Below are 14,227 nucleotides of genomic sequence, written 5' to 3'. Positions count from 1 at the left end.
AACCGTCTGTCTTCTGGAAAACTCGCTTGAATGAGTATACATCATACAGTACTGTATGTTCCTTGTAAAGTAAAAACACTACTAATGTAGTGCAGTATTGCTTGGTGGAAATATGACTAACCAGACTACACCCTGGGTAACTATGACACCTCTGATATTTACAGCTTGATTACCCCTTTATGAGCTCAGCCCTCCATTCTGTTTCACACAGGTCCAAAGGTTCAGCACTTTACCTCTATGGAGGAAAAAAAAAAAAAAAACATTATTCATAACAGACACTGAGTTTATGTACATTGACACATAGCAGGGATTGTCTGTTGTAGGTCCACCTTGCTTTTCTGCTGAATTTTTACAGGCTTAAATTTAAAAGACACGCCGTGTGAAGCCTTATGTCCTTAATATTTTTCTCTGATGCGCTTTAGCTGTATTAATTTGATAGCTTTCTATTCGAGTTTCATGATACTGAGGGCAGAACCTCCTTTATCATAATTATCTTATAGATGCATTGGTCAGGGAGCAAAGTCAAAGTATCGTAAACGCCTGTTGTCCACAGACAGACTCCTGATGCCACCTCTTTTTACTCAGCACTTGAACTGTGGGGGTCTCTTCAAGGAAGAGGGACAGAAAATATTTTTTGGTTGTCACTAAATACAAAATCCACAGGTAAAGGTAGCTAGCATTGTTGTGTAATTGTTTAGATGACATTGTTTTGTAAAAAATTTTAATTCCTTGGTAGACATTTGCAGGTAAATGCAGATGTTTTTTCATAGTTTTGTACTGGACATCAATTCTGACTGTTATATTAGATCATTTAGGATTTAGTTTATGTATTCCAGTATCTGAGGATCCATTTATGAACTTGGAATCTGCACATAATGACTAGTTGGGTTGTTTTGCTGATCTTTATTAGGACTATATGGTTGAAACTGTTTTACCTGATTGTAATGTAGATAACAGAAGTTCTGGTGTATTCTAGAGGGCATATTTTCTCTGGAGTGATATTAACTGGTTTAAAATTTTCAATTGTTTCTCAAATTTTCAGACTGAGGTGAGAGAAGTACTCAGTCATGGTGGTTTTAAGACAGGTAATTTGTTTGAAGCATTTTCTGGCACTTGACTGTTTTACTGTCACGATATAATGTTTATGACAATTTAAGTTATCAGGCATTTGGTTTAGTAAACATCTAAAACAAAAGTTGCGTTTTGTTAAATTTTTGTAAAAAAAAAAATTGTAAGCAACATAAATCATTGGTTAATTGTATATATAAATATAACATCCTAAAATGTTGATCAACCGCTTTAGGGAGATTATGTGTGGGTGGATGGCAGTGATGGGGTGCCATTGGGAGCTAAAGTCACACTCTCTGACACTGGCCAACTGCAACTCATTGATGATGAGGGAAAGGTAATAATATCTGAAGCCAGAACTCTTTTAATTAATAGAGAAATGCTGTTATCTGTGTAAGTGTATTGCTGATGTGTGCTATGGTGTGATTTCCAGGAACACAAGATTAAGAAGGAGAACTCTCTGAAGCCCATGCATCCCACCTCTGTGAATGGTGTGGATGACATGATACGGCTGGGTGACCTCAATGAGGCTGGACTGTTACGGAACCTTCTAGTGCGCTACAAAGAGGGAAGCATCTATGTGAGTAATTAAACACCATAACAAATAAAACATGTATGTGTTAATTAATGGAATAAAGTGTGACCTGCCCCATCATTTTGATTCACTTTGACCCAGAAATGCATTGAGTTTTGTGCAGTAAAGTAAAAAAGGAAAGCATTAAAAAAATTATATTTCAACAACTGTTGAGAGTAGAAGTAATTATATCATTAGAGAGTTGAGACTTTCCCTTTTACTTAACTAGCCTCATATGTTTGTTTGCATAAAGCTTTGATAACTATTATTCAGAATAGAGTTTATGGAATTGAATTATCCACTTTAACGAGTTCATTTACAAGCTGTTCTTTGCCCTTCCTGTTTAATAGCAAGATTGTCTACGTAGATACAATCAGCTTCAGCTTTGATGAGAGGATCATATTGTAGTATCAGACTGACATGGCCATCTCTACGCATTGTGTAATTAATTCAACCAACCCCCTTGAAGACCAGCTATACTAAAATACCTATGAAAATATTTGAGGAACCCAGTTTTATTTCCTGTGTTTGTCATATGTCCTATTGAACAAGGAAGTTGTGGCAGGACATTACGAAGTGCTAGCCCCTTTCTTTTAAAATAGCCAGTAACCTTTTAGTGTGAATATTATGTGAAATATTATGTGTTACTTGCTACAGGGTTGCCATGGTCAAGGAGAACCATGAAATGTCTTTTAAAATCAATTCAGATGTGGAAAAATCATGAAAATGAATAAAATCAGAAAAGTCATGGACATTTCTATAATAAATATATGCTCACTTAGCACTTTATTAGTAACACTATGGTCCTAAAAAAGTGCCGACATGGTCTTCTGCTTTTGTAGCCCATCCGCTCCAAGGTTCAACGCGTTGTGCATTCTGAGATGCTATTCTGCTCACTACAATTGTACAGAGTGGTTATCTGAGTTACCATAGGCTTTCTGTCAGCTAGACCCAGTCTGACCATTCTGAAGTCAGAAGTTTACATACACCTTAGCCAAATAAATTTTAACTCGGTTTTTCACAATTCCTGACATTTAATTGTAGAAAACATTCCCTGTCTTAGGTCAGTTAGGATCACTACTTTATTTTAAGAATGTGAAATATCAGAATAATAGTAGAGAGAATGATTTATTTAATATTTTATTTCTGGGTCAGAAGTTTAGATACACTTTGTTAGTATTTGGTAGCATTGCCTTTAAATTGTTTAACTTGGGTCAAACGTTTTAGGTAGCCTTCCACAAGCTTCTCACAATATGTTGCTGGAATTTTGGCTCATTCCTCCAGAGAGAACTGGTGTAACTGAGTCAGGTTTGTAGGCCTCCTTGATCACACATGCTTTTTCAGTTCTGCCCTCAAATTTTCTATCAGATTGAGGTCAGGGCTTTGTGATGGCCACTCCAATACCTTGACTTTGTTGTCCTTTGGGGGTATGCTTGGGGACATTGTCCATTTTGAAGACCCATTTGCAAGAGAGCTTTAACTTCCTGGCTGATGTCTTGAGATGTTGCTTCAATATATCCACATAATTGTCCTTCCTCATGATGCCATCTATTATGTGAAGTGCACCATTCCCTCCTGCAGCAAAGCACCCCCACAACATGATGCTGCCACCCCCATGCTTCATGGTTGGGATGGTGTTCTTCGGCTTGCAAGCCTCACCCTTTTTCCTCCAAACATAACGATGGTCATTATGGCCAAACAGTTCAATTTTTGTTTCATCAAACCAGAGGACATTTCTCCAAAAAGTAAGATCTTTGTCTTCATGTGCACTTGCAAAATGTTCTCTGGCTTTTTTATGGCGGTTTTGGAGCAGTGGCTTTTTCCTGGTTGAGCAGCCTTTCAGGTTATTTTGATATAGGACTCATTTTACTGTGGATATAGATACTTGTCTACCTGTTTCCTCCAGCATCTTCACAAGGTCCTTTGCTGTTGTTCTAGGATTGATTTGCACTTTTCTCACCATACTACATTCATCTCTAGGAGACAGAATGCGTCTCCTTCCTGAGCGGTATGATGGCTGCGTGGTCCCATGGTGTACATACTTGCATACTATTGTTTGTACAGATTAATGTGGTACCTTCAGGCATTTGGAAATTGCTCCCAAGGATGAACCAGACTTATGGGGGTCCACAATTTTTTTTTTTCTGAGGTCTTGGCTGATTTCTTTTGATTTTCCCATGATGTCAAGAAAGAGGCACTGAGTTTGAAGGTAGGCCTTAAAATACATCCACAGGTACACCTCCATTTGACTCCAATTAGCCAAGTAGCCTATCAGAAGCTAACTGCCTAAAGGCTTGACATAATCTTCTGGAATTTTCCAAGCTGCTTAAAGGCACAGTTAACTTAGTGTGTGTAAACGTCTGACCCAATGGAATTGTGATATAGTCAGTTAAATGTGAAACAATCTGTCTGTAAACAATTGTTGGAAAAATTACTCGTGTCATGCACAATGTAGATGTCCTAAATGACTTGCCAAAACTATAGTTTGCTAATATGAAATCTGTGGAGTGGTTAAAAAATTAGTTTTAATGACTTCAATCTAAGGGCATGTAAACATCTGACTTCAACTGTATATATAACAATATCATGTTAGCACAAACACCTGGAAAAGTCATGAAAAAGTCATGGAAATCCATTGGTCGAAAAGGGTGGGAACTCTGTTGCAAGTTGTTGCAGGTGGTATTAGGGGAAGGGACATTCTCAATCTAGAGAGCATTTGATTGGGCAAAAATCTGTGTAGTGAGATGAGTCATCGATAATTTTCATCAGTTTCTTGAAAGAGAGAGACTATAAAATTTAAATGTGTGTATCAGCTTAAAGTTAAAAGCCACAAACATATATTAAGCTGCCAACTACCCAAACTGTGGGCTTAAAAATAAAAGTAGGTGTATAACAAATATCCCAGGGACTCTAAAAACATTAAAACAAATGTGCTTTCTTTTTCTTTCTTTCTTTCTTTCTTTCTTTCTTTCTTTCTTTCTTTCACTCTCTCTCTCTCTCTCTTTCTCTCTTCATCAGACATACACAGGGTCCATTCTGGTCGCAGTGAACCCATACCAGCTGTTGCCCATCTACACTCCAGAGCAGGTGGAGCAGTACACAAACCGGCGTTTGGGTGATCTCCCCCCTCACGTCTTCGCCATTGCAGAGAGCTGTTTCTTTAACATGCGCCGGAATCGCAAAGACCAGTGCTGCATTATTAGGTCTTTCAGTCATTTAAACCTACATAGTGTAATTCGCTTCTTTTAGTTTGGGTTAAAAAAACAAGTATTACCTTAATATTGATATTTTCTGCTCATTTTACTGTCAGTTGCATTAGAACAAATTGACTTGCTCATTGTTTCTGCACCCAGCTAAAAGACAGATTTGGTAGTCACAAGACAAAAAGTTGGAGGGATAATTTACCCCAAAATTAAAATTCTGTCATCATGTACTCATCCTTATGTTATTCCAAACCCATATGACTTCCTTTCTTCCATGGACCCCAAAAGGATATGATAGGCAGAATGCCTCAGTCACCATTCATTTTCATGGCATCTTTTTTTCCATACAATGAAAGTAAATGGTGACTGTCATTCTGCCTACCATCTCCTTCGGTATTCTACAGATGAAACAAAGTCACTTGGGTTTGGAACAATATTAGGGTGAGTAAAGCATAACAGAATTTTCATATTTAGGTGAAAAATCTCTTTAACAATAATATTGCAAATGGCATGAGGTTTTATGTGCCATTGGCAGCTGTGCAAATACCCAGTAAAAACTGTATATTAATTTAAAGGTGGACTTACATTGTAACATCAAACATCTGTCGTTATTCTGTTTGATGCATTCTGAGAGTGTCTGTGTATGTTGTGATTGTCAGTGGGGAGTCTGGAGCAGGAAAAACAGAGAGCACCAAATTAATGCTGCAGTTTCTTGCAGCAGTGAGTGGACAGCGCTCCTGGATTGAGCAGCAGATTTTAGAAGCCAACCCTATCTTGGAAGGTACACATGAAATTGTCTTTCCTATGTTGATGTATTTCATATTGAAACAGGAAATTTGGGCGGGACATATCGAAAGGCTTGCCCCCTTTTTTAAATAGCCAATATTTAGTGGTTTCAGGTGGAGGGATATTCTCATTGTAGAGAGCTTTTTATTGGACAAAAATCTATTTAGTGCAAGATGAGTCATCAATATTTTAAAGACTGTAAAGTTTAAATGTGTTTATCTGCAAAAAGTGAATTTTGTCAGCATTTCGGAGTACACTAGCATATATATGGCATTAAAGCTAACAGATATGGGCTAATAGACACAACTCTAATTTTGATTTCATGGGGTCTTTAAATAAATAAAGAGTTGGCTCTTTAAGTTCTCCAGACACTTATTGTAAGCATTTTAGTACTGACATCAATTCTTATTTTTTAGCGTTTGGTAATGCGAAGACCATTCGCAATGACAACTCCAGCCGCTTTGGAAAATACGTTGACATCCACTTCACTAAAGGTGGAGCTATAGAGGGTGCCCGCATTGAACAATACCTGCTGGAGAAATCTCGTGTTTGTCGACAGGTACACCACAGTGATATGATCAGAGATTATAATTAAATCAGGGTTCCCACGGTAATGGAAATTCAGGAAATATGAGGGAATTTCAAAATTGTGCTTTCCAATTGTGTATTCTATTATAATTAAATCTTAAAAGTCAGGGCAAATAAATGAATGAATAAATATTTTTTGCAAGTTATGCTTTGTTCTAAAATATTTCTTAGGCTACATATTGCTCCTGGGTAGAGTATGTCTGATTTGTTAGCGAATCATTCTTTTGAGTCACTTATTTTCAAAGATTCGTTTGAACCTGTTCACAAATCTGTCTGAATGATTCGTTAGCAAGTTAATCTGAATTTGAATGATTTTTGAAAAACTGTATCAACTAATTACAAGTAATGGAAATTAATCGGTTAAAGTGTGGGAAACCTATGCTTAATGTTTTGTGGTCTTTTAGGATAAATGAAACAATAGAAGTAATGTAAGTAGAACTGCCTGATCACCAAATAAATGATAGTATGTTTGGCACAGGCCCCAGAAGAGAGAAACTACCACATCTTTTACTGCATGCTGATGGGCATGCCACCTGACCAAAAGAAAGTCCTGTCACTGGGAAATGCAGCAGAATACAACTATCTCACTATGGTATTGATCATCATGAAGTGCATATTTTAACTGTTTCACACACTCTTCATGTGTACATGTAAAGTTGTTTAATCAAAGCCATTCTAAGAGCATATGAACTGGGCAGTCGGTATGACTGAAGCATCATCATCCATAGCATTAAACATGGTTATGTTGGATTAGGGACAGTGCACTACATGTGATGGACGGGATGACATAAAGGAGTATGCCAGCTTCCGCTCAGCAATGAAGATCCTGACATTCACGGAGAATGACACCTGGGAAATTAGCAAGCTTTTGGCAGCCATCCTCCATCTGGGGAATTTAGACTTTGAAGGTGAGGTATACTCAAGTGTAAATGCAAGAGAATTTAGTCTTTGATTAAGTTAATGCTTATTTTGGCTTTATTTGTATTTTCAATTTTTAAGTCACCATTAAGAACAACATGGAGGGCTGTGATATTCTAACTTCTTCCCATTTCAACATGACTGCAAAGTTATTAGAGGTAATCTTTACATTTGAGATTGTTTTCATATCTATTTAGATAATTAAGCTATATCGCACGAGCAAGAGTGCTGTGTGATATGCTTCCTGCTGAATCAAAAACTGTGTGATAACATGCTTACTGCTGAATCACAGCCATGCTGATATTCAGTACAACAGCACAACTGCAAGTGCGATATTGCTTTTTTTTTTCTTTTTTTTTTTTTTAAACAGTTCTGTTGTAATAGAAGTTAACATAAAATCAAATAACATTTTAGACGCAATGTCATGTCAGCACTCTTGGAATGCTGCTTGTCCAGTTAGAGGTCTGGAATTAACTGTTGTATAATTATCCGAAAAATGGTTCAAATGGGGAAAGGAAGAGGTGGGAACCGGACGAACCATCAAAATAATACTGAATAAGAATTTAAACAAAAAGACACACAACATAACCACACACATGGCAGCTGCATGTGGCTCTCTCTCTCCCGAACTTTCATGTTCTGCCACATTTATCCCTCTCCTCGGCTGATTAGCCCGACTGGGGGCCGGGTGTGTGTAGTCATGGCCCGGCCCCGCCCTCCTCCTCATCACATTATCTTTTAACCATGCTGATTGTCCAATTAGAGGACTGGAATTACCTGTTATATAATTATCTTTTAACTGTGCTGCTTGTCCAATCAGTGGACTGGAATTAACTGTTGTATAAATAACTTTTTTAACCATTTTAACTATCTGCCAACAGCACATTCAAGCGCATTAACCTGTTTTTTTGCAGGTAAACCCAAAAGCCCTGGAGGTGAGCTTGACACAGCGCTCTCTGATGACCAACAGGGAGAGTGTATCTAAACCTCTGACCTCAGTACAAGCAGTGGATGGTAGAGACGCCTTTGTTAAGGTTGTGCAAATGAATGTTGACCACTGTTTTATGACAGATCTGGTATAGGGCAGACGGGGGACAATTGTAACAGTAATTTCTTCAATTACAAATAAGTCAGAGTGATGAGACTTATTCAGCACACAAAGTTCTCTTTTTCCCTGCTAAAATAATGGCATTCATTCACTTTATGTGGAATTTTCAGCAAAGAAACTGATTTTGAAATTATTTTGGATGTCTTTTTTTTTTTTTTTTTCTGCTATCTAAAGTTTTGATGCTTTTGAATTTGATATCTTATCTCTTGGTTGATGGTTATTAATATAACAATTTTTAAATGAATATGAATTAAATTTGCTTATATTGTCACTGTCTAATGGATCAGATGCACTAACATAAGTAGGATTCATGTTCAGGAGATTTATTTAAATCATATCCAAAGAGAAAATCCAAAAACACAATACAAAAATGCATGTAAACATCGGACAACACAACAAACAGGCAAGCTAGTCGAAAAGATGTGAGGCAGTACTCACAGGTAGAGGAAAACAGGCAAGAGATCAAAATCATGAGAATAGCAAAATACAAAAACCCGCTCAGAATTGTAGACTAAAGCTGAAAAGACTTCGCAAGATTACATGTGAATGAGGTGAACTGTTTTTACAGGTGAAACAGGAAGTGAAACCACAGTTAGTACTCAAGGGAGGGCTCCCTGTGGCGGTTTGGAGGGAGCCTTGCAGGCTCAGATATTACTTGTCTGATAATCTTTAATGGACTTAAGTACCTGGGTCTGAGTTTGTACAGGGGAGTCACAGATGGAGGTCCCTTGTTGAGAGCCATACCATCTGACCTGGCTGGTACGATGGACGTGGTTATCTCTCATCTGACAGCTCTTTGAAGGCATTCATGGAATCCCATGTCTCTTTGCTTCTCCTCTTCCAATCTTCGACCACTGGGACCTCAGAGGGGCTCTTCTGACCATGGAAACAGTGGTGGCTGGTATCCCAGTACACATTGGAATGGCCAAAGTCCTGTAAAGGAATGGGTTAAAGAGTTCTGAGCATACTCCGCCCAGGGCATGAAATGGCTTTACTGGTCCTGGTTCCGACTACAGTAGGAACAGAGCAATATACCAATCTCCTGTTTAAGACATTCCACCTGACCATTAGACTGTGGATGGTAACCAGAGTTGAGACTGACATTGATATTCAATTGCTTACAAAACGTCTTCCACAGTTGAGAGGTAACTGTGGATACAATGTCCTCTGGCAGACCATAAATTCTGAAAACTTGGTTGAAGATAACCTTGGCTGTCTCCATAGCAGTAAGTAAGCCCTTAATCTACAAGCCTTAGAGAACTGATCATGTACCCAATGGATTACCTGGTCTTTTTTCTGTGCCGGCACATATATCTTACCCTGAGGGCATCCATCTGGAAGGGGGTCAGTTTGATGAGCCTGCTGAAACTCATTCATCAGTTCCCATTGGACAAATACTACAATTAAGGCAGGAGGTAGAATGGATTCAGGCACTTGTTGGTATAAATTCCCCTCATGTATGCAAGAAAGAGTATCGGCATTTGAAGTCTTGCTGCCAGGCGATATGATTACGATTAAATTAAAGCATCTGAAAAAGAGAGTCCACCTTGCTTGTCGGGGATTAATTCTCTTGGCTGCCTTAATGTACTCCAGGTTCTTATGATTTATGAGAACTTGGAAAGTGTGTCGGGCTCCTTCTAGCCAGTGTCTCCACTGCTCTAATGCCCCTTTGATAGACAGCAGCTCTTAGTTCACAATGTCATAGTTTCTTTTGGCTGCAGTGAGTTTTCGGGAAAAGCAAGCACACAAATATAGCTTAGATGGAACACTATGGTGTTCATGTGATAAAATAGCTCCTACTCCCATATCCATTGCATCTACCTCCACAATGAAAGGCAAGTTTGGATGCTTGAGTAATGGGTCATGAATCATTCCTTTAACATATTGAATGCATTATCAGCTAATATATACAATAACAACTTCTTTTGTTTACCTTTGAGTAGGGAAGTTAAAGGTGAAACCACTTAATTGATGCCACAATTTAATCTCCTGTAGAAGTGTGCAAATTCAAGGAATCTTTGTAGCTCTTTTACAGTGGTTGGAGTAGGCCAATTGGTTACAGCTTGCACCTTTGTGTCATACATCATGACTCAAAACATAGCCCAGGAAAGAGATAGTCGTTACGTTGTACATTTTTCTGCCTTGACATAGAGCTGGTTCTCCATGAGTTTCTATAGCACTTGTTTTACGTGGGAGGTATGCTCTGCCCTTGCATTGGAATAAATGAGAATATCATCAGTGTATACAATAACGAAGAGGTTAATCATGTCTTTGAGGACCTCACTGATGAAAGATTGGAAGATTGAAGGAGCATTTGAAAGACCATACGGCATGACGAGATATTCGTAGTACCCTCTAGTGGTGATGAAATGCGCTTTTCCATTCATCCGCAAGTCAAATTTGGTACTGATCTTTGTCTCACATATTTGCTCCAGTGTAGATGGAATGAGCAGAAGGGGGCAGCGATTCTTTACTGTGATAGCGTTGAGATTTCTGTAATTGATGCAAGGACACAGACCACCATCCTTTTTCTCAACAAAGAAGAAACCAGCTGCTGCAGGGGAGGTTGAAGGTCTGATGAATCCCATCGAAAGTGCTCCTTCCACATAAACTTCCAAAGCTAGACTTTCTGGTAACGACAAAGGATAAACTTTACTTTTAGGTGGAGAAGTTCCAGGCAGCAGCTTGATAGTACAGTCCCATGGTTGATGGGTTGGGAGTAAAGTGGCTTTCGTCATACTGAACACTTCCACTAGGTCTTGGTATTCTTCAGGAACGTTAATTTTCTTTTGTAACTCAGGTCCCTCAATAATAGTGGATCTGCAAGGAACAATGTGCACAACAACCTTTTGACCATATGGTTATTTCACCATCCTTCCATGATGTCGATGGTTTATGTTGAGCCAGCCATAGATAGCAAAGCACCACAGGATTCCTGCAGGAAGTAATGACATAGAAATAAATTATTTCTGCATGTAAAATGCCAATCTGTAGTTTGAGAGGAACAGTTTGTTCAGTAATGAGTCCATCTCCGTTTGGTTGGTTGTTCATAGCAGTGACCCTTAGCAGTGATGAACTAAGGATTTTCTGGAATTGTAGTTCTTGAATCAGGTCACTGATTTAGATTCTACTCAGATTTCTACTGTTCATAGAGGAAGAACTGGTTTGATTTACCTTGTCCATTTTTCAGAAGGATTGGGTTGGTTTTCTGGGGCAATTTACGCAGGCGGTTTGCAGGGAGTTCATGTTAACTAATGTAGTTAAATAATGTTAACAAATTCAACCTTATTGTAATGCATTACCAGTATTTCTTATCATAAGTCTATTAATAGTACAGTTACCTTTGACACATATAAATGTATTTTTTTCCAAAGGATTTAGGCAATTATATTTTTAGTAGTCTGTGAGTTATGAAGGAAAATGTAAAAAATGTAAAAAATAAAATAAAAAAAGTGTCCCTCACTCTAGTATTGAGTTCTCATATTCTTTGTGTGTGCAGGCCATCTATGGAAGGCTATTTGTGTGGATTGTGGGGAAAATTAACAGTGCCATTTTCAAACCGCCTTCTGATGACCCCAAATATCTCCGGCTTTCAATTGGTTTGTTGGATATTTTCGGCTTTGAAAACTTCAGCAACAACAGGTTTGTAATGTAGATGCTTAGATCACATTTTATTTTACAGTGTCTGTATTACTGTGTATTTAGCTACTGTAGGTAAGTACAAAGTAAAATTAATTAACTACTTGTTCATACTGTGTACATGTTTTGTGCAGCTGCATGTAAATGCACATGTAAATATTGATATAGTTATTACTATAGTAATTAAGTTTAGTCACATGTAATATGTGTAACAGACACTGTCAAATAAAGTGTTGCCAAATCTTGTGAGCATTGTTATCTGAACCTTATGTGTAATTCTTGCAGCTTTGAACAGCTCTGCATCAACTTTGCCAATGAGCAGCTTCAACAGTTCTTTGTGAAATACGTCTTTAAGATTGAGCAAGAGGAATACGCCCGTGAAGACATTGTCTGGAAGAACATCGATTTTAACGACAACCAACGCACACTCGATGTGCTGGCCATAAAATCTCTCAACATTCTCGCCCTTATTGATGAAGAGAGTCACTTCCCTAAGGTTGTAAAATGTGTTTGCTCTTGTTTAAAACATAAACTTACCTTTAATCATCTTTTATCATGTGGTGTGTATTTGGTATTACTCTGATATCTCTAAAACACACATCTATAATTGCAATGTGCAATATAGTAGTTATATTTCAATTTTATGTACAGTTGAAAACATTTATATGTGAACTACCCATTAATATAACTCAGTGTTTGATTTCTTCCAGGGCACAGACACTACTTTACTTAACAAAATGAATCAAGTTCACGGGAAGGGTGATATATACATCCCTCCGAAGAATAATCACGACACACAGTTTGGAATCAAGCATTTTGCTGGAGCTGTGTACTATGACTCTAAAGGTAATTTATATTGAGCTGTCAGATGATCCAATGAAGTACTTTCACATTTGTCTTTGGGTTTAAAATGATCAAAAAATGGAAACGTTTGATGACATTTGCTGTACATATAGGTTTCCTTGAGAAGAACAGAGATGCTCTGAGTAGTGATGTCATCCAGTTGATCGAAACATCATCCAATAAGCTCCTAAAGCAGATTTTCCACAATGAGCTCAGCACCACAGATGGAAAAACTAGTAGCATGATCATCACCCCCAGAAACTCACTTCGGGTAAGCTAACGCCTAGCATCATCCTATTATAAGTGTATAAACATGATGTACACTGAAATTTAGACCATGTTTTTAATCAGCTTGATTTTCATTGGCCTTCCTTTTGGTTTGCCACCATCTCAGCAAATAGCAGAATCAAAGAAGCGAGCGCCCACATTATCTGGTCAGTTTCGGAAGTCGTTGGACTCTTTAATGAAGGCTCTAACTGCCTGTCAGCCTTTCTTCATTCGCTGCATTAAACCCAATGACTACAAGAAGCCTATGGTAGGTTCCATACACAGAGAACGTACATGTTTGCCTTCACTCCACAATACTGAGAAAATCTTTCTGTTTCAGCTCTTTGACAGGGGGCTGTGCATCCGTCAGCTTCGTTACTCAGGCATGATGGAGACTATCCGCATCAGGAAGGCCGGCTATCCCATCCGCCACACATTCGACGAGTTCCTGGATCGCTACCGTGCACTGCTCAAATCCAGTGTTTGTGACCCAAAAACTGTGAGATATGCTTTACATTATGAAGATGTGTTGTATCTGTACTGTTCTACATTAGTTACGGTTTTTGCGATTGAAGCCATTTTGCTAACTTCCGATAGATTCAGTTCTATCCCTTCAGCCACATGCCCTCTTTCCAAATGGTCTGTGTTTAAATGCCCTTTTGGTTTGTTAAAGGAGAGTGTCAGGACCTGCTGTGAAAGCATCTGTGGGAATGTTCTGGTGGAAGACGACTGGAAGATCGGCAAGACCAAAGTTTTTCTGAAGGTACTGAGAAGATTTTACAGGTACTTTTATGGAATTGTTAAAGCAGAATTATAATGTAATATAATTATTTGTGCCAGGATTACCATGATACTGTTTTGGAACTGGCACGAGACAAAGCTTTGAACGAGAAAGCTCTTCTTGTTCAGAGAGTCCTGAGAGGATACAAACACAGGTAAAAGCAAGAGGCTTATCTCACAAATGTTTCTAGTGTAAATTATATCACTGATATATTCATAATTTTGTTCCTTGCAGGAAACTGTTCCTGAAAAAGAGAGCAGGAACTTTGGTCATACAGAAAAACTGGCGTGGATACAAAGTCAGAAAACTTTACAGAGTGGTGAGCTGTCTTCAGACTGCTGACAGTTTTTTTTTTTGTTTTTTTTTTTTTACTTGTTCACCTTCATAGAACATGAAAATGCCACTAGATAGTCTTAAAGCTAATGATTGTACCAGTGTTGTAGTTGAGACCA

At 38.3% G+C, this 14,227-nt stretch overlaps 1 protein-coding gene across 1 annotated transcript in view; it reads left to right on the top strand.

Moving 5' to 3' along the window:
* Positions 1-1,035: 1,035 nt before the first annotated feature.
* Positions 1,036-14,227, top strand: part of LOC127446125 (unconventional myosin-VIIb-like) — a 39,005-nt gene continuing 25,813 nt past the window's right edge. Inside the window, exons 1-19 of the mRNA XM_051706798.1 lie at positions 1,036-1,085; positions 1,304-1,405; positions 1,502-1,648; positions 4,661-4,845; positions 5,505-5,626; positions 6,048-6,190; positions 6,698-6,811; positions 6,974-7,127; positions 7,219-7,295; positions 8,052-8,171; positions 11,745-11,887; positions 12,170-12,380; positions 12,595-12,730; positions 12,841-12,998; positions 13,122-13,262; positions 13,335-13,493; positions 13,668-13,757; positions 13,835-13,929; positions 14,010-14,094. Of these exons, the coding sequence (XP_051562758.1) occupies positions 1,068-1,085; positions 1,304-1,405; positions 1,502-1,648; positions 4,661-4,845; positions 5,505-5,626; positions 6,048-6,190; positions 6,698-6,811; positions 6,974-7,127; positions 7,219-7,295; positions 8,052-8,171; positions 11,745-11,887; positions 12,170-12,380; positions 12,595-12,730; positions 12,841-12,998; positions 13,122-13,262; positions 13,335-13,493; positions 13,668-13,757; positions 13,835-13,929; positions 14,010-14,094 (2,400 nt within the window). The 5' untranslated portion in view covers positions 1,036-1,067. The remainder of the gene's footprint in view (positions 1,086-1,303; positions 1,406-1,501; positions 1,649-4,660; positions 4,846-5,504; positions 5,627-6,047; positions 6,191-6,697; positions 6,812-6,973; positions 7,128-7,218; positions 7,296-8,051; positions 8,172-11,744; positions 11,888-12,169; positions 12,381-12,594; positions 12,731-12,840; positions 12,999-13,121; positions 13,263-13,334; positions 13,494-13,667; positions 13,758-13,834; positions 13,930-14,009; positions 14,095-14,227) is intronic.

Source organism: Myxocyprinus asiaticus, chromosome 9, assembly GCF_019703515.2.
Source record: "Myxocyprinus asiaticus isolate MX2 ecotype Aquarium Trade chromosome 9, UBuf_Myxa_2, whole genome shotgun sequence".
NCBI lineage: Eukaryota > Metazoa > Chordata > Actinopteri > Cypriniformes > Catostomidae > Myxocyprinus > Myxocyprinus asiaticus.
The sequence above is the reverse complement of the archived record's forward strand: the minus strand, read 5'-3'. Positions and strand labels throughout refer to the sequence as shown.